Source organism: Phoenix dactylifera, chromosome 10, assembly GCF_051530095.1.
Source record: "Phoenix dactylifera cultivar Ajwa chromosome 10, Ajwa_hap1_PhDact_Kaust_v1.1, whole genome shotgun sequence".
NCBI classification, from domain to species: Eukaryota; Viridiplantae; Streptophyta; class Magnoliopsida; order Arecales; family Arecaceae; genus Phoenix; species Phoenix dactylifera.
Genome location: NC_143199.1, coordinates 23,670,205 through 23,693,120, shown reverse-complemented (window position 1 = coordinate 23,693,120; position 22,916 = coordinate 23,670,205). Strand labels below are relative to the sequence as shown.

At 38.4% G+C, this 22,916-nt stretch overlaps 1 protein-coding gene across 3 annotated transcripts; it reads left to right on the top strand.

Moving 5' to 3' along the window:
• Positions 1-22,161, top strand: LOC103721375 (cell division control protein 2 homolog). Of its 3 annotated transcripts, XM_088705583.2 has the most exons (10): positions 1-197; positions 712-765; positions 861-1,045; positions 6,396-6,516; positions 7,479-7,652; positions 8,814-8,977; positions 9,083-9,170; positions 19,977-20,030; positions 20,602-20,729; positions 21,343-22,161. In XM_088705583.2, the coding sequence occupies exons 2-9, from the start codon at positions 757-759 to the stop codon at positions 20,689-20,691; spliced, it is 885 nt and encodes a 294-aa protein (XP_088561709.1). In that variant the 5' UTR covers positions 1-197; positions 712-756; the 3' UTR covers positions 20,692-20,729; positions 21,343-22,161. The 3 variants fall into 3 exon arrangements, 2 of the variants coding, with proteins under 2 accessions (XP_088561709.1, XP_008809771.1); XM_008811549.5 differs by lacking the exon at positions 21,343-22,161 and having other exon boundaries at positions 20,602-20,931; XR_016396650.1 differs by lacking the exons at positions 19,977-20,030; positions 20,602-20,729; positions 21,343-22,161 and adding exons at positions 11,472-11,924; positions 12,036-16,192 and having other exon boundaries at positions 19-197.
• The last annotated feature ends 755 nt before the right edge of the window (positions 22,162-22,916 follow it).

Here is a 22,916-nt window from a genome sequence, read left to right as displayed (position 1 = left end):
ATCGTAAGCAAGAAAGTTCCATTTTTGACAACGAGGAGCCTAGAGGTGGGCGAGCGAGCGAGAGAGCGAGCGAGGGAAAGGGGGCGGAACGGAAATCCACGCCGTCACTCTCTCCGTCTCCCGCCCTTCCGTCGCGCTTCGGCGCCGCCATTTCTCTGCATTCCACGGCGGAGCTCACGAAAACCCTAGCTCTCGTGGTCAGGGTTTTTCTTCCTCATTCTTTCTTTCTTTATTTAATCCTTTAGTCTATCTTTCGATCGGTATCTCTGCGTTGTTTCCTCGTTTTCTTGATTTTTTTTTTCACCGCACGATTTTGTTCGATTTAAGCGGTTCTTTTGCTGCTTGGCTATCCGATTATCATATGGAGCTCGATTCTTGTTTTTCTGTGTTTTTCTGGTTTTCTTTTTCTTATATAAACGAGTGGTGATTGGAGGCGGCTCGCCTTGGAGGGCTGGATAGCTCCCTTTTTAGAAGATGGGATTGGTTAGGGATTTGAGTGGATCGCATTTGATCTCTTTTTTTTTTTTTTTCTGCTGGGTCGGATTTAGAATGTTGGGCTTTTGATTTAATGCGTCAAAGAGCATCGAATGGCTTGTGGCAGTTGTTTTCTCCTTTGGCGTTACTGCCTATTTTATATGATAAGCAGTGTGTTAACGTTGTTTTGATTTGATAAAGGAGCTGATTGATCGTATTCTGAATGCTGTGTTGCAGACTTCCTTTGTTGCCGCAAGGCAGTGTTTTTAGTGGTGGATTGATATGGATCAGGTGAGGAGCGCTTGCTTTTCTTTTGCTTATCTATAACTAGCTATTTGTTAATATTCTAAGGGTTATTGTGGTAATGTGAGGGGTTTTGGCCTTAGTATGAGAAGGTGGAAAAGATTGGAGAAGGGACTTACGGCGTGGTGTATAAGGCTCGGGATCGTCTTACCAATGAGATGATTGCATTGAAGAAAATCCGGCTGGAGCAAGAAGATGAGGGTGTCCCGAGCACTGCCATTAGAGAGATATCACTTTTGAAGGAAATGCAACATAGTAACATTGTCAGGTCATTCCTTGCAACCATCTACATTCTCCCTTTTGATTAACTTTGTATACACTTGCTATTCTTTATTTCATTGTTCCTTTTTCAGTTGTTTGCTTGGAAGTCCGATGCTTTTATTAACGAGTAATGCTATGGGGTGCTCGTTCCATGTACTCAAAAAAGTCTTCTATACCATGTGGCAAGAAAGTGGTTGATGTAGATCTTTGCGAATTGGTCTGATTTGTAGGGGGGTGGTTGGATACTGAGTTGCACATCCAGCAGTATGTGGGCCAATGGAAATTTTCCTGTGCACTAACATGAGGCCTGAAGTGTTTTCCTTTGGTTCATGAATCGGTAGGAAAAGGAAATGATATATGCTACGAGGTGCTATACCCATGGTCTATGTTCATTTGAACCATGACTTGTTCAAGTACTCAAAAAACAAGTTTGCCATTTAGTCAGTATGTAATATTGTAGCAGAGAAAAGTGGGAATGTTGTGAGGGCTACTGGTTTGCCTAGTTGATCTATGCTTAAGTTGTGGACAAGATAAGTCCTATGAGAACAACATCCTTTTGTTTCTGCTTCTGTTTTTTTTATTTCATTGTTTATATTATGAAAGAGTATATATCAAACTAGTGTGAACATGTTGACTTTGAAAAAGAGTCTAACTATGCAACCAAGGAGTTATAGCTTCTGAATCAGCATTAACTCTTAGTATTCATGCTGGATATCGTTGCCCTATATGACAGTGAGGTTTAGAAATTCGTCTTATGTTTATCAAAAAATTGATTATATGTCTGAGTTACACAAGGTTCGCCGTACCGGTACCGAACCCCGTACCGGTGCCGCACTAGTATAGGTGTACCGAGTCTTGGTACGGTACGGTATGCGGTACGCCAGACGTACCGACATTGGTGTACCGATACCGGTACCCATCGGTACGGGTACGGTACGCTCGATACCGACCGGTACCGATCGGTACAGCGAACCTTGCCTGAGTACTTACTGATTTTGTTTGTTTAGTCTGTTTAACAGGCAAACATACATTCCCTCTTATACTTTGCTATTGGTGGTTGCTAAAACCAACATGTTTTATGATGTAGGAAGGATGTTTCCTCCTTATAATCTTGAAGCGATTGATGTTCCTTTTGATCTGAATACCTTGCTGAGTCATTCGTATTGTAAAGAACAGATGACAAAACCCGACAGATTTTTCATGTTTAGGGCATTAAGAAGGCTGTCCTATATTTTTTGTACCTTCTCACGTCAAGTTGGGCATCGTTTGTGAATACATTATAGGGTGGTCATGGGAGGCTATTGGTCATTATTTGTCACATCCTATTTTTAGTTGTATAGTTGTACTCGAGGTTGTTAAGAGCAAGGCAACCTTAAGGTGATAGGACCCTCATATCACTTGAGGCATTAGGTGCCAAAAAGGCACTCAGCCAAAAAAGGCAAAGTGCTAGCTATGAGAAGTTCCATAAATTCATTAAGATGAATACTCTTTATATCTATTCTAATGTATAATGCCAACTCTCTTTATGCCTGTGCGTGAGGCACGTTTGTCTTGTTGCTCTTCCCCTTCTTGTGTTGCCTCGCATGTTTCTTCTCATGACTCCCCACATCTTAGCTGGATAGAGCATCCAGCTGTTAACCATAATGTCAAAGGTTCAAGTCCTTGCTTTGGCATATAGCATTTATTATTTATTCAAATGAGTCTCGACCTTTTTTTTCCGTATAAAGTAGAAGAGAGACTCATTCATGGGATGTTCAATGCTTAAAAAACAATACAAACATCATAAAATTAATTATTCAAGTTTTAACATCCTGAATCACAATTGAATCTTGAACATTAGATTCCATGTTCAACATCTTCCAAAACATCACATCAAAATACCAAAATCCACAACATGTTTCTAAAAAGAAGATATCAAACGTGCACCGGTGGACATCTAAAGTAGCATAAAGGTTCAATTATGGTAGGAAAATGCGACTTACCAAAACAAGTGCAATGTTGGATATTGGAGAGGTGCTCACCTAAATGCCTCTTGCCTTGTCCCAGGCGTTGCCTTAATAAACCTGCCTCGCTTGGGGATTGCAGAAGTGTGTGCTCTGGGTTTTCCTTGCCTTGCCTAAGCATGCGCAGAGCATTTGACAATGTTGATTATACTTGAAGGAGAAATGTCAGATATAAGTTAAAATGATCTCTATCCATTTTTGTATTATCAGATCTATCATTTGTTGGTCCCTAGATGGTGACGGATCTTTCACATGCTTGTTAGAAGTTGATCTTTACTCATAGGTCTTGGGAGATAATATCTTAATGTTTCGAGACAATTTGGACTGGTCTAAAGGGGGATCATATTAGTCTCAAGTTGGATGAGACCATGTCATCATATAACTCCTAAATATTCTCTTGATGATCGTGCTTGGATTTATGCTGGTTTCGTTAGCTTAAAACAGTTTTTTGGGTGCTATCTTACTCCAAAAACTGCATAAAATCTGATAATAGTGTTGAATCTGCCTGCTGTTGCTTGCAACACTTTTGTATCTATATTTTGCAGGAATTATTTCTTCAGACATTACATTATGGGTAAGAGAGCTTAGGTTTAGTGAATTGCTTTTCGAGGGATGGATGACCAATATCTAGAGATACGAGTTATTATAGAATCTTAGTCATCATTTAGATGCAAATAGTGACCATCTGGGCTTGTTATCACATGTTTTCATATATACAAGAGGTTAATTGGAAAGTTTTAGAGATTATTCTTGTCCTAAGAGTATTTGGGCCTACATGGCACTGTTTTGAGGACAAGCACGACCATAAGTACACCCACAATCAATGTCACAGGCACAATCATCTATCACAATGAATAACATATCCTTGGGGATAACCCTTCAGTTTGATATTGAACATGACCTAGGCCATTTAGAAGATGACAACTGTTGTGCATTTAGGACATGATCCTACGGTAAATTGGGAAGAGATGCCTGAAATACATACAGAATAAGTGGAAACAAAATCTAATATAGTTATTATCTTGTTAATTGACAGAAAAATTGTAACATCTGGGAGGAAGGGGAGCTTGTCAATAGAACCCTCACTATCATAAAAGCACCCTTTCTCATGCATGTTGTGAGGATGAACAAAGTAAACATGTACAGGAGTTGAGCAATATCCTTAATGTTTCTATCCATCTGAAAGATATTAATGGGACAGAGACATTGGGGTTAATGAGTTATGGCGTAGGTGAGAAACTGGTGTTAATATTTTAAGGACTCTTAAGATTGGGGAGTGTAATGTGCTATCCTTGTTTCCTAAGATATTTGGTCTAGATGCTTGAGTTATTATTGGTAGTGCATGAAGAGTGAGGGACTTTGGTGTTTTATCTTAAGGATTATTTTAATTGATGAAAAAGTTGTAGTTTGGCCTTTTTCCATTCTTCTTGGGGCACTAGTTGTTGGAGCAATCAAGATAAATAAGTCTGTTAGTGGAATAGGTAGGTTTATTTCTTTTTGTTTTTATTGGATGGCAGGACTTTGTTCAGTGGTCCCTGAGCAACGTTTGATCTGTAATGGTCTGACTCAGACTGTATGCAGAGATATAATGGAGCAACATGTGGAAATTCAATTATACATGTGTTTTGTTTTGTGGTATTGATTTCTTGACAGGTTGGACTGTTCTGTTCCTCCCATAGAGCTTATATCCTGGAAGGATTGGTTATGCAGACAAGCTTCAGCCTTCGTTGGTCGGGAGAGAAACAATTATTGGGAGATCACTAATAACTTTGATGCAAGATATTAGGAAGTTGGGAGATTAGATATAGCTGATTAAGAGTTTTCGAGGGCCTAATATTTTGTCAAAGTTTATTATCTGGGCTACTATCATATATAATAGTCTTTTTGGTCTCCAATACCTCACATAGCCTTGAGCTTGTTCTTTTTAATATTTTTAATTCTTTATATGGGTTAAATCTTCAAGGCTAGGCTAGTCGGCTATTTGGGTTATTCTATTACTTTTCCATCTTAGCTTGCCCGCTAATAAGATTTGTGTCAGGTTTCTCTATGATCATATTTTGTGTCTAATGAATAACTGCATTATGGCTAATTTCTTGCCTGTTAATCGGAAGTTGGATCAGATAAGCAGAACATGGAGAGTGGCATTTATTGTATCTTTTTCCCACAGTGCATGACATGTTAAACATACTATCTAGTCTCTACAATTTAAAACTGATGACCCCTTCATGCTAACACATGTTTGTTCTTAGTGCTAAATGACCAAAGCACATTAAAATACTATAACATCATGAGCTAAAAAGCTGGATGACTATAAATTGTTTATTGTCACTTTCTTAAGTATGGAACTAGTTTGCTTTCATGGATTACTATTTCAAGTTGTGTATGAAAATCATATTAATTGACAAGATGCTAGGAGTTCGGAAGAGCTTTAATGACCCTTCAATCTTCATATCATAAAACTTTTGTTTTGATTTTTTGATTTGATTCAGCTTTGAAATATTTAGGTACACATTCTGGCTTGACTGTTCAAGTCTACAAGCTAGAGTTCTGCAGAAATATGATGAAGCCAATACATGTGATAGGCAAATTCTTATTTTAATACTTCCAGTTTTAGTAACCCCATTATTTGAGACAAAATAATTCCTAGTTTCGTGGTAAATTTCATGTATGACTTTAATGTCTAGGTTGAATTATGAGTTTTACAGGGGAAACTTACTATTATATCAACAATTTTGAACTTTTATTAGTTTTGTATTCTATGGTAATCGAAAGAAATGTTACCAATATTGTTTGGAATGTGAACTCTTTAATTCTGTTTGCAGGTTTTAAGGAATCTGTTAGTACGTACATGTTTTGACATGTTACCTTTGTCTTTCCCCCCCTTTTTTTTTGATAATGGGGGCTGATGCTACAACTGCCATGAATGCGAGTGAAATCATCTGTAATGCTACCATAATATTTGGTAGATGTTGTCTGAGAAATTTGGTGAAATGTTTTTGATATGTTAACTATGCACTCTTTTCTGTTAAGCTGGTGAATCTTCTACGTATATTTGTTACTATTGTAATGGTTTGAGACGTGTCAAAAACTATCATCAGAATGTCCATCCATTTGCTGGTATCTTGCAGAAACACTAGGCATGAGTTCATTCGGTAGAACACACATTTCTGTTTTGCATTTTCTTCTTATTTTGCAATATTTATCTCGTGATTTGTGGCTTTTCTCTGCAGAAACACTTACTAGCACTTTTTTTCGTATTTAATCCTCATTTTGCGATTTTTAGCTTGTCTATTATGGCTTTATATTGAGCACAAATTAAAACTCTAAAGCATTCAAATGGTGTTTGAGTAGCAGGTTGCAAGATGTGGTGCACAGTGAGAAACGAATATACTTAGTCTTTGAGTATCTTGACCTGGACTTGAAAAAGCACATGGATTCTTGTCCAGAACTTGCTAAAGATCCGCGCTTAATAAAAGTGAGGTTCTTATCCCGTTTTATATGTATTCATTATAAATTTTACATTCACATTATATTCCTGACATATTACCTTGGTAATGCTTAATCATATACTTGTAAGAAACCCTATACAGTGACTATGTACTCTTTATAGAATTGCTATTCACTGTTGCCTTTCATCCTATATGGTTGAACTTGTATGAGTTAGTACTTGAAACATAATTATTTCAGAAAGCTTCTTTGAATTACTAGAGTACTTGCTGATCTTATTATAGAAGATTTCTTATCATCAGGTGGACTCATTAAGCTTCCCGGAATGTTTACATTGGAGCCCTTTCCTTTTTTGTATATGATCTACTGTGGGTTAATCATATTTCTTTGTATATGGATTGTCTTTTGGTTTGCTCTTTGGCTTATAATCTGTGCCTTGAAGATTTGTTTCCTATTATCAGACCTGCTATCTTCCTTTCCATTTAGATGCTTTCTGAGATCAGAAATATGGAGGTTTGCTTTTTTCTTGCATGAATTAAACCATGAGCAATAAATAGCTCTGTCCACCCACCAACTAGTACTCTAGGTCTCATGGCTGGTTCTTTCTTGCCTAACTGCCTTGGGAAAGAATCCAACAGCAGTCCTAAGAGGCTTGATGTTAGATTGACAGCTAATACTAGAATTCTGGTCGATCATTTGAGGGAGACAGCTGTGCTCCATAATTGATCTCATTTTATTACAAGTAGTTTATTGCTGATGATAAATATGGTTTTACTTTATATTTGACGACTTTGATCTTATATTTTATTAATTAGAGAAGTGTGGCTGACCTGCATTTCTAACCATTTGATGTACTAACTAATTTAGTTGTGTAGCTGAATAGCCAATGTAAACAAGTAAAAATGCCAGATGGTGGCTATAGTCTCATTTTAGGCTACTATCAGTTTGAACTTCAGAGCTGATATATTGTTTCTTTTCTTTTTCCTGCAGATGTTTCTCTACCAGATCCTCTGTGGTATAGCATACTGCCATTCTCATAGGGTTCTTCACCGAGATTTGAAACCTCAGAACTTGCTTATAGATCGACGCACTAATGCCCTGAAGCTTGCAGACTTTGGACTAGCCAGGGCATTTGGTATCCCTGTCCGGACATTTACTCATGAGGTACCTTTGTGCTTCAGCAATTTTTCTTCCATTCTTCAGAAAGTTCAATTTTTTATGGGGTAGGTAAAAAATTGCTTTACTTGTGGCTCAGACGAGAATTTCTCAGACTATTTCTGTCAAAAATAGCGTTGTGGAATTCATTTAACTTTGGGAAAAAAGATAGAATATAAGGTGTTGTTTGGCATACTTTCACTTTTCTTATTTTCAAAAATAGAAAAAAATGTTTCTATTTTATTTCTAAATTTTTGAAAATATAAATATAAGGGGCCATTGCTTGGTATAATGGTAAAAGGCCTAGGATGAAAAATGCAATGGCACAATTTAAAGTCCTGGAGCAGCTACTTTGCGCAAAAAATGCTAAAGGTTAGGTTTGCCCCCATTCCCCCCCCCCCCCCCCCCCCCCCCCGGACCAAAACTAGGTAATAATCATTCTTTTTGGTATAATCAGTTATTTTTAAAAGCATAACCATAATAATGGTGGCTGAGGCAGTGATTGTGGTGGTGGAGAAGTGGAGGCCATAGTGGAGTTGGTGTCAGGGACGATGGCAGGAGGGTGTTAGCTATGTGGTGCTAGTCGCAGTGATAGGGGCACAGATGATGTGGTGGTAGCAATGATGATGGTGGTGGCCATGTGATAGATCCTATGGTGGCGAAGATAGTATGGCGGAAGAGGTGGGGGGACGGTGGCAATGGTGGTGGTGGAGACGATAGTGGTGACAATGACAATGATTGTGGCAATGATGGAGGTGGTCTCGGAGGTGGTGGTAAAAGACATGATTTAAAGATTCTTACTTTCATTTTTTCTAGAAATAATGAAAATAAATTTTGAAAAATGGAAAATAAAAAATAATGGTATAAAGTATAAACATGTTTGTTTATCTTGGTTTCTATGATTTTGTTTTTAAAAATAAAGTAAAAAATAGAAGTGATGCCAAACAGGCCCTAAGCATATTGCATTAATTCAAGATCTATTGGTGCTGTGCATTTGTTTGGCTGTTTTTAACCACTGGGCATATAAGAGTGTATGCATTTGTATTTTAATGAAAAAATGTCTCTTTCAATCAAGAAAATGAAACTTTCTTTCAACTTTTGTCCCTTCTAGTAATAATGTTGCAGATTTTTCTTTTTTCCCCTGTTCTTTACTTATCTTTTTTTCGATAGGTGGTGACACTATGGTATAGGGCACCAGAAATTCTTCTTGGGTCTCGCAATTACTCCACCCCCGTTGATGTTTGGTCGGTGGGTTGTATTTTTGCTGAAATGGTGAACCAACGGCCATTGTTTCCTGGAGATTCTGAGATTGATGAATTGTTTAAGATTTTCAGGTTTAATAGATACTCTGATCATGAATTTAATATTATGGTTTCACTCTGTGTTGCTTTTGTACCTAACGCTTATATGCAAATTCTTGTGCATGTATAACTTTGAAGAGTTTTGGGTACTCCAAATGAAGAAACTTGGCTTGGTGTTTCTTCCTTGCCCGACTACAAGTCTGCTTTCCCCAAGTGGCCTCCCAAGGTATTGAATCAATTAAGCAATGAATTACTTGGGTGTGTCGACATTTTTTATTCTTATCTGTGAGATCCATTTTGATTATTAAATCCTATAAAAAGTTATAAGTGCTTTTATTTTTGTTTTATACTATGAGACATGGCCTATTGAAATTCCACGTTTATTTATTGAAGCAATTAAATCTATTAAAGGTTAATAGTTGGCGCACATTAGATTACCATGATAACCATTTTTTTTTCTCTTGGAACCAGGATCTATAATCTTGGTACTAGATACTATATCAGTACATTACCAATTCGGTATGGTGCGATACGTACCCCGTACCATGGTAATTGTATCGGCGCGAATTGAGCGGTACAAGGCATATCGTACTGTACCAGTTCGGTACTAGTGCCCAATACATGTAGCATACCAACACTCGATACGCCAAAAAATTTCGTATCATACCGTACCGATACTGTGCTAGCGTGGCACTGGTACGGGGTTTGGTACTGAGACGGCGAATTTTGCCCTGTATTGCGGCAACTCCTGATTCTTTTTTCTCAATTTGTATCATGATAGTGCCTGAAATTGGGTAGTACAGGTTGGTATGATATTATATGCACCTCGGTATGGGACAATACTGCTCGGTTTGGACCAATATAGGTCAGTTTAGGTCGATATGGGGCCTGTAGAAAGCCAAAATCCTATCTCGTCCTAGTTCCAAACACAGTAGGGTTGGCATGCGCCGAACCGAGCGGTTCAGGCTGAGATGACAATCATTGCTCGAAAAATATTATAACCATTTAGGATTATTCGAGCATTAGAATTTGACCTTTTTAATTAATTTTAATTATTCCAAATTTCTTAAGTATTTTAGTTTTCTCAAATTCCTTAAGCTTCAAAACTTTCCTCTTATCTTATTCTTATCTCTATTTGGTGGCTTATTGTTTTTCAACTTTAGTGGCTGGTTGTTGAGGGGTTTGCAGGCTTGTTGCGAGACCTGAGGTCTGTCAGAGAAAATCTCTCTCCACATCATTGAGGTCCAGCATTATAATACATAGGTCTATATATGAGTCCTTCTGAGTGGAATACCATCACAGAAAGACTTGAAGTACCCGCATTCCTTATCATTTTATGCACTCTTCCCATTGATATTTCTCTCCTTCCCAATTTGTTTCTTCTTTTTCTGGGCAACTGTGTGTGTGTGTGAGAGAGAGAGAGAGAGATAGAGATGGTTATATTGCCTATCATGATTGTACTCATAGGTTAGGGTTATCGAGGGGTTGTACCTTGGAGCCACTGTTGCCCCGTGGACCTGTATGTAGCGGAGGCATCAGAGGTTTTTGTGCAGTGATACTTGTGCCTCATCCAAGCCAGATTCTCTATTTTCGTTAATATTTATATATGAATGCATGTTTGTTGATAATTACTGGATTAATTTTTGTTAGTTCTAACTAAGGTCGGAGGAACTAGTACTGGGCATTGTACTGGTTCTCTAGCGGTATGAGCCGGTACGGCTCGTACCGAGCGTGTACCGATGAGCGAGGGCATGGTACCATGGGAGAGAGGAAAAGAAAGAGAGAAGGAGAAGAGAGGGAGGGAAGTGGACGCCGATAGAGGGCTGGCGGAGGCCGCGGGGGGTGGCGGAGGCCGTGACAGGCAAAGCCGCTGCCAGTTCCCCTGTTTTGAATGAAATAGGGATCCGGCTGCGGCTTAAAAAAGTTTTTTAAGCGAAGACAAATCACTTGCTGACTTCACTTAAAAATCGCGAAATTAAAAAAATTCAAAATTTTTAAGTGAAGTCAGCAAGCGATTTGCTGGCTCTCCCGACCTCTCCCTCTTCCTTCCTCCCCTGCTCGCTCTCTTTTTTTTGCTTTGGCAACGGGTCTTATTTTTGTTGTCGGAACCGTACCAGAGCCATCGGTACGGCTTGGATCAGCCAAAATCTTCCGGTTCGGGACAGTTCCGTCGACCTTGGTTCCAACAGTCTAAACCTTCTGATACATAATTTCTATGATTCTGTAGCATGCTGTATATTTCTTTTTCTTGAAAGTTATTCCCTAGATTAAAACTTGCTATGAAATTAGTGGCCACATTTTTCTGTTTAACTGCTGGAATTCTGGTTTAAATATCTGTACTATATGTTTCAGCTATTTTCAAATTTGGAAAACTTGGTTTTCTGTGCTCTTGTATTATCTGTTACTGCTGCTTTATGATCTATTGAAATTTTATTGTTGAAATTTCAATATTTGAAAGCCTAAAATGGAAAAATTTAATCCATTCAAGCCCAAGATACTTTATATGGTTTATGAATCTTTTGTGTAGGTATCTTTAGTTTATCAACCATGTATTTAGACACGAAGTTTTCAATACTGCCACTATCAATCAAAATAGAACATCTATATCCTCCTGCAGTACCTATAGTCAAGAAAATACTTCGCCTCAACCAATTGTCCTGGACGGGTTGCCTAGGCGCGACCATGACACAGTGAATCACCACTAGTTCGCCTTTGTCGTGCTTCCACTCTCAGTGCACGGCGATGGGCATCATCAATACTCAAGACATCGAACATCTTCACTTGGTCCAGGATGTTTCGTCTCAAGCCATTGATATATCTACTAGCAACATAAATGGGGTCCTCACTAAGGCCGTTTCTTGCTTGGAGCTCATAGAACTCCTCGGTGTACTCATCCATGGTCCTAATCCCTTGTCGGAGGTTTTGGCGATAATCCAATGGGACAAATTGCTTTCTCAACTTCTTCTTCATCTTACTTCAGGTACGGATCTTATCCTTACTTGCTGAACTCTTCGTTCCTGGAGTTGCTTCCACCAAACCAGTGCATGCCTTTTTAATTTGAGGGTCACAAATTTGACTTTTTTATCCTCAGGGATTTTCTTTCAATCAAAATATTGGCCGATTTTGTCGACCCAATCAAGAAAAGCATCTGGCTGGAAACGCCTCTCAAAATTTCCAACATCAATGTGAATGCCATCATCCCAACGTCTTGCACGTGGGAGTTCTCTATGTGGTGATCTCTCTCTGTTCCTACGCAGTGGTTGGTCGTCTAAGTCATTTTCAATCTCATCTGACTCACTACTCTCGACTACCCTCTGATTGATCCTTTGTCTACCTTGAGGTCTGACTCTACATCTTGGCTCATCCCGATGGTTTTCCTCTCTCCTCTATCTCACTATCTTAGGTATGTTCAATTCTAGTCTAGTCATGAAGTTGGAGAGGTGTTTCACCTATCGTTGGATTTGCTTTAAGGTTTGTTGTTGGGTTCTAAATGTATCTTGCCAATTATCAGACATGATTGTAGGCTAAAATTTGATCCAAAACTGTTTCGAAGGTGCTTCTAATGTTATGGAGGTGAAACAGATTTTTTTTTTTCAGATTTTTTTCGATTTTTTTTAATGCCGAAAATGAATATTTTAATACAGAAATTAATATTTTAATGCAGATTTTTTTATTTTTAAAATGGGAAAAATGAATGTAGAATTTTTTTTAATGTAAAAACTATTTTTTGTATTTTTCAAAAATTAAAATTTTTGTAGTTTTAAATGCAGAAAATATAATTTACTATTTTTTTAATCCAAAAAATATATTTGTCTGTTTTGAAGTGCAGAAATTTAATACTCAGAATTTAAAGTGCAGAAAAAATGAATGTTATGATGCAAACACAATAATAAAAATTCCTAGATATGCAAGACCTATTTGCTCTGATACCACTTTGGTGCAATCTATAATCGATTACTACATATGTAGATTGATTTCATAATAATCAATTATGGTGCGATTGATTAGACACTTCAGCAAATACTCATCATTCCAAAAAAACATTATAGAGGTATGTGAACGCAAAACATAACATGATGGATATCTTATTAATGAAGCCTAATCAATGAAATATAACTAGGGCAGCAAACTAAAAATAACCACAATAGAACAATAAAAAAATACTGCCAATAAACTCGGGTTTCAAGGATGTGATAGATGACTACGATGGTAATGATGATGGGTGGAGATAATGATTGATGGATGAAGAAACAAGGGCTGGGCAAAAGATGGTGATAGAACTAGTCAGATAATTACCTCTGCAAGTTTGGTCCATCCAATCCAATGAGAATCTTCAGGCCGCGCTCCACCAAGGTATCGAGATGAAGGATAACGGGGTTAAGAAGGTGACTCCAGGAAGAAATAGGTCAAGAAGCAGGATAAAAGTGGAAGGAAAGGATCTCTCAGGGCTTCGCCCATGGTGGCACTCACCTTTCTAGGGTTTTTTTCTCTCTCTTTTTTTTTTGGCTGTTGTCCTCTCTTTTTATAAGCTGAGTTACTGTTCGGTGAATAGTAACCGGGTCGGGTTACTGTTTCGTGAACAGTAACGGGTCGGGTTACTGTTTCGTGAACAGTAACGGATCGGGTTACTGTTCTGTGAACAGTAACGGGTCGGGTTACTGTTCACGTGAATAGTATTTTTTTTTGTGTTGTTTTCTGTAGATTTCTGCGTATTTCTACAGATTTATATTGTATCTTTTTTTTCGTTTCTAACTTTCTTCCCCCTTTTTTCATACATTCAACAATTCTATTTTCAAGACTATCATATATCCTCCTCCGTTCCTAGAGATGAGTGATGATCGTGGGCATTGAAGAAAGGTTAAGGCTCAAGCAATTAAGTGTGGTGGTTTGGAGTTGGGTTAGGCTTCCTATCACACCTAGGTGGACCCTTTTTGCTTTGCAGTACTAGTACATGACTCGATTGAAAATTCAAGCCTAAACATGGCTTTGGATGGAAAATACAGAAACAACAAAAAACATAAACTAAGTATAAGATGGAGTCTTGAGACTATATCAAAATTGGTACGTGCATGAGAACTCTTCTTTTTGGAGGGTGCATCAATTGTGATTCCATGGCTTGGCTTGGACCATAGATAGGCTTGGCTCAAGCGACAAAACTTTTGATACTAGTTCCTTGCAATAGAAAATTTTAGAGGCATCTACTTGTCCAAGAGATTTAGATTGCTTTTCCTTCGGCACATAGCTCTTTTCTGATGATTCATCAAGATCAAGCTCTAGACATATGGTGCTTCATGGTTGTTTTCCTCCTTGGGTGGATGTTATATCACTTAAGGCCAGTTTGGTTATTTTTTAGAATTTTTCTGACGTGGAATTTAGGTCCTATTTAAGTTTACGGTTTGGCTAACGTTCTGTTAAATTATGGGTTAAAGTATTGAATAAAAATAAATCTCAGAGGAATAAGCGTAGGTTTTTCAAACCACTGGATGTAAGTATAATTTATCTTTAAACTCAGGGGTTTTTGTAATTTACTCATCAGACGGGGGCAATTTTAATTTTTCACGAGGGAAATGGATTCATTAATGCCGTTAATTTAACTAGGTGTAAGTATAAGTTTTACAAACTATTGGGTGTAAGTATAATAAACGAAAACCTTAAGAAGGTTTTTGTAATTTACTCTAGAGATTAAATGGGTCTTCCTTTAACTTGCTGCTCATACCCTGCAAAACTGAAAACACGCTACCTTTCATAATCTGATCTAAGGTCCTTATGCTAACTAGAAAACTGAAACTTTGACACACTAGTGGTATAGTTAGAAAGCATATTTTTGGTAAAACCTATTCTCATCTACTTGAGAACTAGATGAGAATTTTTTTCTGAACTTTTAATTTATATTTCTTCTAATTTGCATTCTCCTCCTATTGGACTTATAGCCTCTTTAGAAGACTTTAATAGTTGCAAACCTGAGAAGTTTGATGGGTTATGTTCTAGGAGGTGGCAGAACTAGGTGAAGTACTGGCTCACCACCATATGCCTGGTCTTAGCTGTCTACCTGTCTTGGACCCTACATCTAGTGATAAGTCTGATAGAGGGTCAAACCCACATACTAGTTCTGACCGATCACCCTCTACCTCCAACCTTAGATCCTATTCTAGGTGTCCTCAGTCTATAGCAAGGGCACCTTAAGGGATTGGCTTTCTTTGCAAGAACCGCATTCTTAGTGCACTATCAGATTGTCTGTATGATCTTTATTACTCGACAAAAAGTACCAAATAACTCTGGAATGCTTTGGAAGGTGAATATGACCTAGATAGTTCAGGCCTCGATATGTTTAGAATTCCCCGATTCAAAGTTATGTAATGACAGTGGGTAAACCTGTTAGTGAACAGATTCATGAGTATCAAGAACTCCTTAAGGGAGCTGAAACTGGTAGATTGGTGTTTGTTGAGTAATATAAGGTATGACATGTGATATATAGACTTCTATCTTCATGGTCTGATTATGCCAACGAACTTAGGCTTAAATAGGGAGTAACCCTTACCAAAGCCTTTAATTCAATTAGGATTTAAGAGCAACACAGGCTTAGGTCCAAACCAAATAATGATTTGAGGGCTAAGGTTAACTTGATTGAGAACCAAGGAAGACTTAGAGATCAGAATGGTTTGAGGCCTTGAAACCTTTTTGGGCCTAGGGGGAAGAACTTCAATCAAAACCAAAACCCTAAGAAGAACAACCAGCATAATTATAGGGAGCTTGGGACTGTTTCTATTAGAAGACTAGAGAGTTCAGGTCCAACTAGAATGGTCAAGGTGCTTCAATGGATCAATTGAATATGTTAATGGCTGGAGAGAACTCGTTTGACCCTTCTTTAGGTTTGATTTTATTCCTCCTCTAATTAGCTTAACCTGGTTTTGTAGTGACTGATGGTTGGATTCTGGAGCTAACATGCCCTAAGTGGAGGAATTGTGTCTTGAGAATGACTCCTGCTTAAATGATTGGGATGGGATGCACCTATTTGAAGATGAGGTCCGATATGATCTTAACCCTTGATGTGCGACATGTTCCTGAAATTAGGAGAAACCTGATTCCTGGCTTTGCTTCAGCAGGGTTATAAAGTTGCAATGGAGTGTAATAGTGTTATTATTACTAAGGTTAGTTTGTTCATGGGGAAAGGCTATGTATGTGAAAGCATCTTTAAAATAAGTGTACAATATGTTCTTGGAAGTAATAAAATTTCTCTAATTGTTATCAGTATTTTGTCTTCTTGTGTTCGGTATGGTCGATTTTGTCAGAACTATAAAGAGGATAATGAACCTTAATTTTGATTCCTAAGTCAAACATTGATCTTAAACATGAATGTGAAATATGTATCCAAACCAAACACTCGAGAAAACCCCTCTAAATCAATTGAGAGGCTTACGAACCTCTAGAGTTGACTCATAGCGATGTTTGTGATTCCAACTGAATCCATACAAGAGCTGGTACTAGATATTTTGTGACCTTTATAGATGATTTTTCTAAATATTGTTACCCTTATTTTATAAGGTCTAAGAATGAAGGGCTGGATAAGTTGAAAACTTATGAAGTAGAAGTAGGGAATCAAATAGATAGAAAAGTTGAGGTCTTAGATTTGATTGAGCTGGTGAGTACACTTCGAATGAGATGACCCTACTCTACGAGGATCATGGGATTGCTCATGAGGTTACTGTTCCCTATGCACCTAAATTTAATGGAGTAGCTGAAAGGAAAAACCAAACTTTGATGGACATGGTGAATGCTATGTTGATCAGTTCTAGTTTACTTCAAAGCTTGTGAGGGGAGGCACTCCTATCTCCCTGTTGCATCCTTAACGGGGTTCTTTTCAAAGACAGTGAGAAGACTCAATTTGACTTGGAAGAAGAGGACCTCTAGGTTAGATTATCTGAAAATATTGGGGTGCTTGGCTAAGGTAGTAATAATTGAGCCTAAAAGGAAGAAGGTAGGGCCTAGAAAGTAGATGTAGTGTTCATAGGCCATGGCATGAATAGTAGTGCTAATAGGTTCTTGGTGATAAACTTAGGGCTCAGTGAGATTACCAACAACTCCATTACTGAAGCAAGAAATTCTACTTTCTTTGAGGATGTCCTTTCATTTAGAACTAGAATTCCAAGCTATTTTAATAACCAACCCTCTTCTATTTAGTCCAGTAGCTCCTTTAGACCTTTTGGAAACCGAACCTTAAAAGTTGAATCTTGAAGACGTAAAAGGGCAAGGGTTGAGAAGAACTTACTTGGGTGAAGATTTCTTCATGTTTTCAAATAGAAGTTGAACCTGCAGCTTATGAATGAAGCCATGACTTCTACAAATGCACCTTCCTGGGAAGAAGCCGTTAACTCTGAGTTCCAATTATTGAGAACATACTTGGATTCTAGCTGGCTTACCTCCAGGAAATAAACCTGTAGGGTGTAATGGGTATTTAGGAAAAAGTTGAGATTGGATGGCCATGTCGGAAAATATAAGACTGGACTAATAGCTAAAGATTTTACCTAGAAAGGAATAGAGTTCTCCTATATAGCTAGAATTACTATTATTAGAAACTTGTTAGCTTTAACATCAGTATATAAAATTAATTATTCACCAAATAGATGTTAAAACCGCATTATTAAATGTGGATCTAGATGAGGGGATCTATATGGAACAACCTGAAAGTTTTATTGGTAAGGGGCAAGAAAAGAAAGTGTGCAAATTGGTAAAGTCCCTGTATGGACTTAAATAGGCTCCTAAACAGTGGCATGAAAAGTTTGATAGAGTAGTCCTATCCTAAGGCTTTATAGTTAATTAATTTGATAACTGTTTATGCAGCAAGGTAGTAGGTTAGTATGCGTTTCTCTTATATTTGTAGGCTGATGACATTTGGTTTTTGGGACAAACCTGTGTTGCAGAGGATGTCAAATTCTATCTATCAAACACCTTTGAGATGAGGACTTGGGCCATGTAGATGTTATCCTATGAATGAAGCTAACAAGAACTTCAAAGGGATAAGTTTCAATCAGTTTGCTGCTATTGAAAAGATGTTGAAGGGATTCAACTACTTTGATTATAAACCTGTCTCTACACCTTATGACTCTAGCATACATCTTAAGAACCTAGGGGAGCATGTATATCAGTCGAAGTATACTCAAATTATAGGATCTCTCTTATATATAATCAATGGGACTAGACTAGATATAGCCTATGCTGTAGATAGATTGAGTAGGTAGACACCTAACGTCAGTAGAGAGCTTTGGACTGCTTTAGGGAATTGAAATAGTTGAAGAGAACCACTGATTATTTCTTATTCTATATAAGATCTTATAGTGTTTTGGAGTGTTTTAGTGATGCAGATTGGATCAATGACAGTTTGGACATTAAGTCCACTACTAGGTATGTGTTTGTCATAAGAAGAGCTGCCATCTCCTAGGATCAATCAAAGAAATAGTGGTATGCAGGAGCACCATGGAGGTTGAGCTTGTAGCTTTCAATGGAACTTGTGGTTAAGAAAGTTATTGTCTAAGATTCCTTTAATTATTAAACCTGTTCTAACTATTTATGTTCATTGTGATTATAAAGCTTTGATTGATTTAATGAATCAGAAACATACAATAAGAAGATAAATTGACATATGCTCGGTAGATTTAAATCTGCGAAAAGCCGTGTTAACAAAGTTACTTCTCTTGATTTTGTAAGATTTAAGAAGAATGTTGTTAATCAGCTGAGGAAAGGTGCAATCCTAGAATCATTGAGGGGATGGGGTTAAAACTTCTAAAGGAGTCACATATAGTAGAAACTAGAAACCTAGCCTTTGTGATTGGAGATCCTATAAAGAAGGTTCATTGGGTAGGGACAAGCTGATTGCATGACTTGATAGAGCACTAGTTTTGAAGAGATTCTCCACCCTATTGCTATAGTGACAATGCTTACTATGTGAGCAATTAGGAAGAGTCAATAAGCCAGAGGTAGGAATCTATGATGTACTAGTCACAAGGACCCTTGGAGGCAGGAGTCTGCAAGGTACCAATGACAAGTACCCTTGGAGGACCCATTTATATGAGGAGGCAACAACTACGGGTATTGGGCTATTCCCTAGAAAATTCTCTTGAAAATCAAGGTGCTAGCGCATGATCTTTAGTAGTGCTAACCGCCTGAACCTGACCCTATGTCTGTCTTGTGTTTGTGATTGGTTGAAGTCTGGTCCGAGGACCTAGTTCAAGACTTAGTTCTCTATGGTGTCTGAGATTGAAATTGTCAACACTAAAGTATAAGTTCAAGTCTGGAAGACACATGCATCAATTGCACGGTATAAGTTGCCCAGAAATTTGATTTATTAATTTTGAATGTTTTGAACCTTGTGAGGGACTAATGGAATTCGACCTTTTCTAATTAGTTTTATTAATTATTTTGAATTTTTTAAGTATTCAATTTTCTTAAATTCCTAAATTTCAAAAAACTTTCTTTTATCTTATTCTTATCTCTATGTGATGGGTTATTTGTTTTTTAACAGTGGTGGGTTGTTAAGGGATTTGTGGGCTTGTTGCGAGACTTGAGGTCTGTTGGAGAAAATCTCTCTTCATGTTGTTGAGGCCCAATGTTACAATACATGGATCTATATAGGAGTCCTTCTGAGAGTGGAATACCATCGTAGAAAGATTTGAAGTCTTCTAAGTTCCTTACTATTTTCTGGGCTCCTCTTCCTATTGAGATTTCTTTCCTTCCCAATTTTTTTCTTCTTTTTCTAAGCAACTGAAAAAGGGTCTGTTCCATTGCCTCCTGCGTTCATGCACACAGAATAAGGTTGCTGAGAGCCTGGGGTTGTATATTGGAGCTGCTGTTGCCACCTAGACCTACATATAGGGGAGGCATTATAGGTTTTAGGGCAGGGATACTCATGCCTCATCCAGGCCAGATTCTCTAGTTTCTTTAACTTTTATATGTGAGTGCATGATTGTTGATAATTGTTAGATTAATTTCTATTAGTTTGTTCCAACATCAAGGTTCTGATGTAGTGTTGGCTGTGCAGGACCTAGCAACAGTGGTCCCAAATCTTGAACCAGCAGGAGTGGATCTTCTCTCGGTATGTACACTAACAAAGCTGCTTGGGCAATCTGTTGTTACTTTTCCTGCATCATATATGTTAGGGCATTACTAGGTTGATACATTCGAGTGTCAATACCGTGCTTCTGGTTTCCGATTCTCTCACTCAAGGTGGCCATGCATAGCGCATGAGAAGCATAATTGTTTAACGTACACATATTCTAGCTTAGCTATTCTCTAGGTACACAGTCATTTAAAATGTCAGTTGTAGAATAAGAAATGGCGTACATATTGAGATGCACAAAGGAGGTTGCATTTTTATAATTGTTTTCTAAATTCTGATAACTGGTGAGCTTGCAAGCAGAGTGGCCTGCTTAAGTTTAGATCTGAGTAAGTTGATCAGTTCCAATGCCCCTGGTGCTGTGTAACCATATGGTCATACTGAAAAAAAATTGGATCAACAATATGCTAATTCCTGATGTGGAGATGCTCATTTGGCATGCCTTTGTGAATTCGCCTGCAGTTGGGAAGGAAGAGCAAAGTAGGGGTCTTAGATGCTTATGGATGACTTTCTGGTTGCTAACTATGTAACTAATGCTCATGTTTCGCAGAAAATGCTTTGCTTGGATCCGAGCAGAAGAATCACAGCTCGGAATGCTCTTGAGCATGAGTACTTCAAGGATCTTGGGATGGTACCGTGAGCTGCAATTTCGTTCTTTCCTGCTGTATATTATCTCAGGCAAGTATATCAGATGAGCTGCGGCTCTTGATTTTGAGTCTGAATTGTGTGTTTTCCTTTGCCCCTTTTTCCTTGCAACCGGCTTGTGAAGAGAAGCGGAAACCCGAGCTGGGAACTGGGATTGTCTTTGTTAGAACATTGTCAAAATTGAATTCAAAAACAGAGAAGAAAAAAAATTGCAAGCCTTTCTTTTCTTGCTCAAGAGAGCAGCATATGGCTCACCTAAATTGCCGGGAAGTTATTATGTGAAGCCTCGGTTTGCTGCATTAATGGAATTCTTTCCTTGGATGGAGAAGGCATTGCATTTATTTCTCAGTCAGGCTCTGAAAATAAGTAGAGAACTCTGATATAGTTTATTTAGCTAACACCACCATCTGTCTTGATCTCTTGGACGAATTTGTATTCCTCTATATGGATGGAAAGATTAGCTCATGGTGCTTCATCAGCATGTCGCATGCCGCCAGTTTGACCCATTCGGTTTCCCAGAGCTGAACTACTCAACCGTTGATAGTGTTTTTTCCTTTCTTCTTCTTCTTGGCTGCCTTCATGGGATGTGTTCTGGTATTTAGTATCTGATAGCCTGTCGGCCATGTTCCTGATATCTTGCAAGCAGGTGGGGTTGCATATGGACGTTTGCCAGGTGATCCATGCAGTTATTATTGTGGAGCCATCTGAAGGACGTAGCTGCTGCAAGGAATTCTGCTGCATGCTCTTGATTCTCAAACCAGTCGAGCAAGATGAGCGGCTTCAGTTGTGTCTCGAACGATCTCCAAGTTTCGGGCGCTTCAGATCACCCACAAAAGTATTGCGGGTTTTAATGCCCCCATGAGTATTGCGCCGGTGCCCGAGTACAGAAAATCAAGAGCATCGGAGAGGCAGGTGATCCTTGTTGCCCGGCGATCTGATCTGATCGACGAAAGATTGTCCGCACCAGCCCTGCCGGACTCCATGCAAAAATCCTGAAAACTCGGCATTTGCAGCCAGGACAAAGAGTTTGTCGCGAGGGCTGGATGCTTTGATGATGACATGCAGTTGAGTTAGTGTTAGAGTGAGAAAACCTTTGGTGCTCCTTGATGAGGTGAGGCAGAAGTACAGGGAGTTGAGGGTGGCCAATGCAAGGAACTCCCACTTCAGAAGCTCCTTCATCTGGAAAGTGTTATATTTGTGCGAACCTATGCTAGCGTTTAGATACATGTAGATGATTGGTGATGGTAGGTCCATTAATGTCATCCATGATGCCTGGATGGCTTCAGAAAGTGACGGAATTGGCGAATCTCCCCCTACTATGATAGTAGGAGACTATTGACCATACGCTTCTTGAGTGCCCTAAAGCGAGGACGATTTGGATCATGGCATTTGGTAGTTTATTTTCGGCTTTGGAACTTAAAAATAACCCAATAACATCTAAAGGAGAATGCTGAGCAAAATGGTATCAGGAGTCGATTGCTCTATGCTATGATGCTTACTATATTTGGCTGGCTACGAATAATGGAACATTGGGGAGAACTCTTTGGTGGTTGCCATGGAGCTTCACTCCAAGCCTGGGACTTCATTTAGGCCAGGAATTTGGAGAGGTCCTTCATAGTTAGGGGAACTTGGAATACAACATTAGCAGTTTAGGGGTGGCAATTGGGTCAGGTTATATATGGGTTGAGTCGAAAAATTTCAAACCCGAACCTAATCTATTTATTAAATAGATTAGAGTTTAAAACCTAAACCATCCATGTTTAGTAAATAAATAACTCGACCCGATCATTCGCTTAATCTGTTTAATAAACAGGTAATCTGTTTAATCCGTTAACCTATATAAATTATATAACATGTTAACTTATTTGATAAATAGGTAACTTGCGTAACTTGACCAGATTTGATGATTAAATGGGTTAAACGAATCAAAAGCCTGGAACCCGGTCAACTTGTTTATGACCTGAACCTATTTAGCCCAAATCTAAATCTGCTTATTGTTGGTCGAAAATGGGTTGGGTCATATTGCCAACTCTAGTTGCTTGCCTCGTGTGGCTCATTTAAAAATCTTCATCTCATAACTTCCTCAAGATCAACTTTGATAGCAATGTGAAGAACTGTGGGCAGATTGAAGAAGCTAGATTTGTTATCCATGACTTCAAATCAACCATGGCGGCTGTTTGGTGGACTTCAATCTACACTATAATTGTTCCACTGGACGAA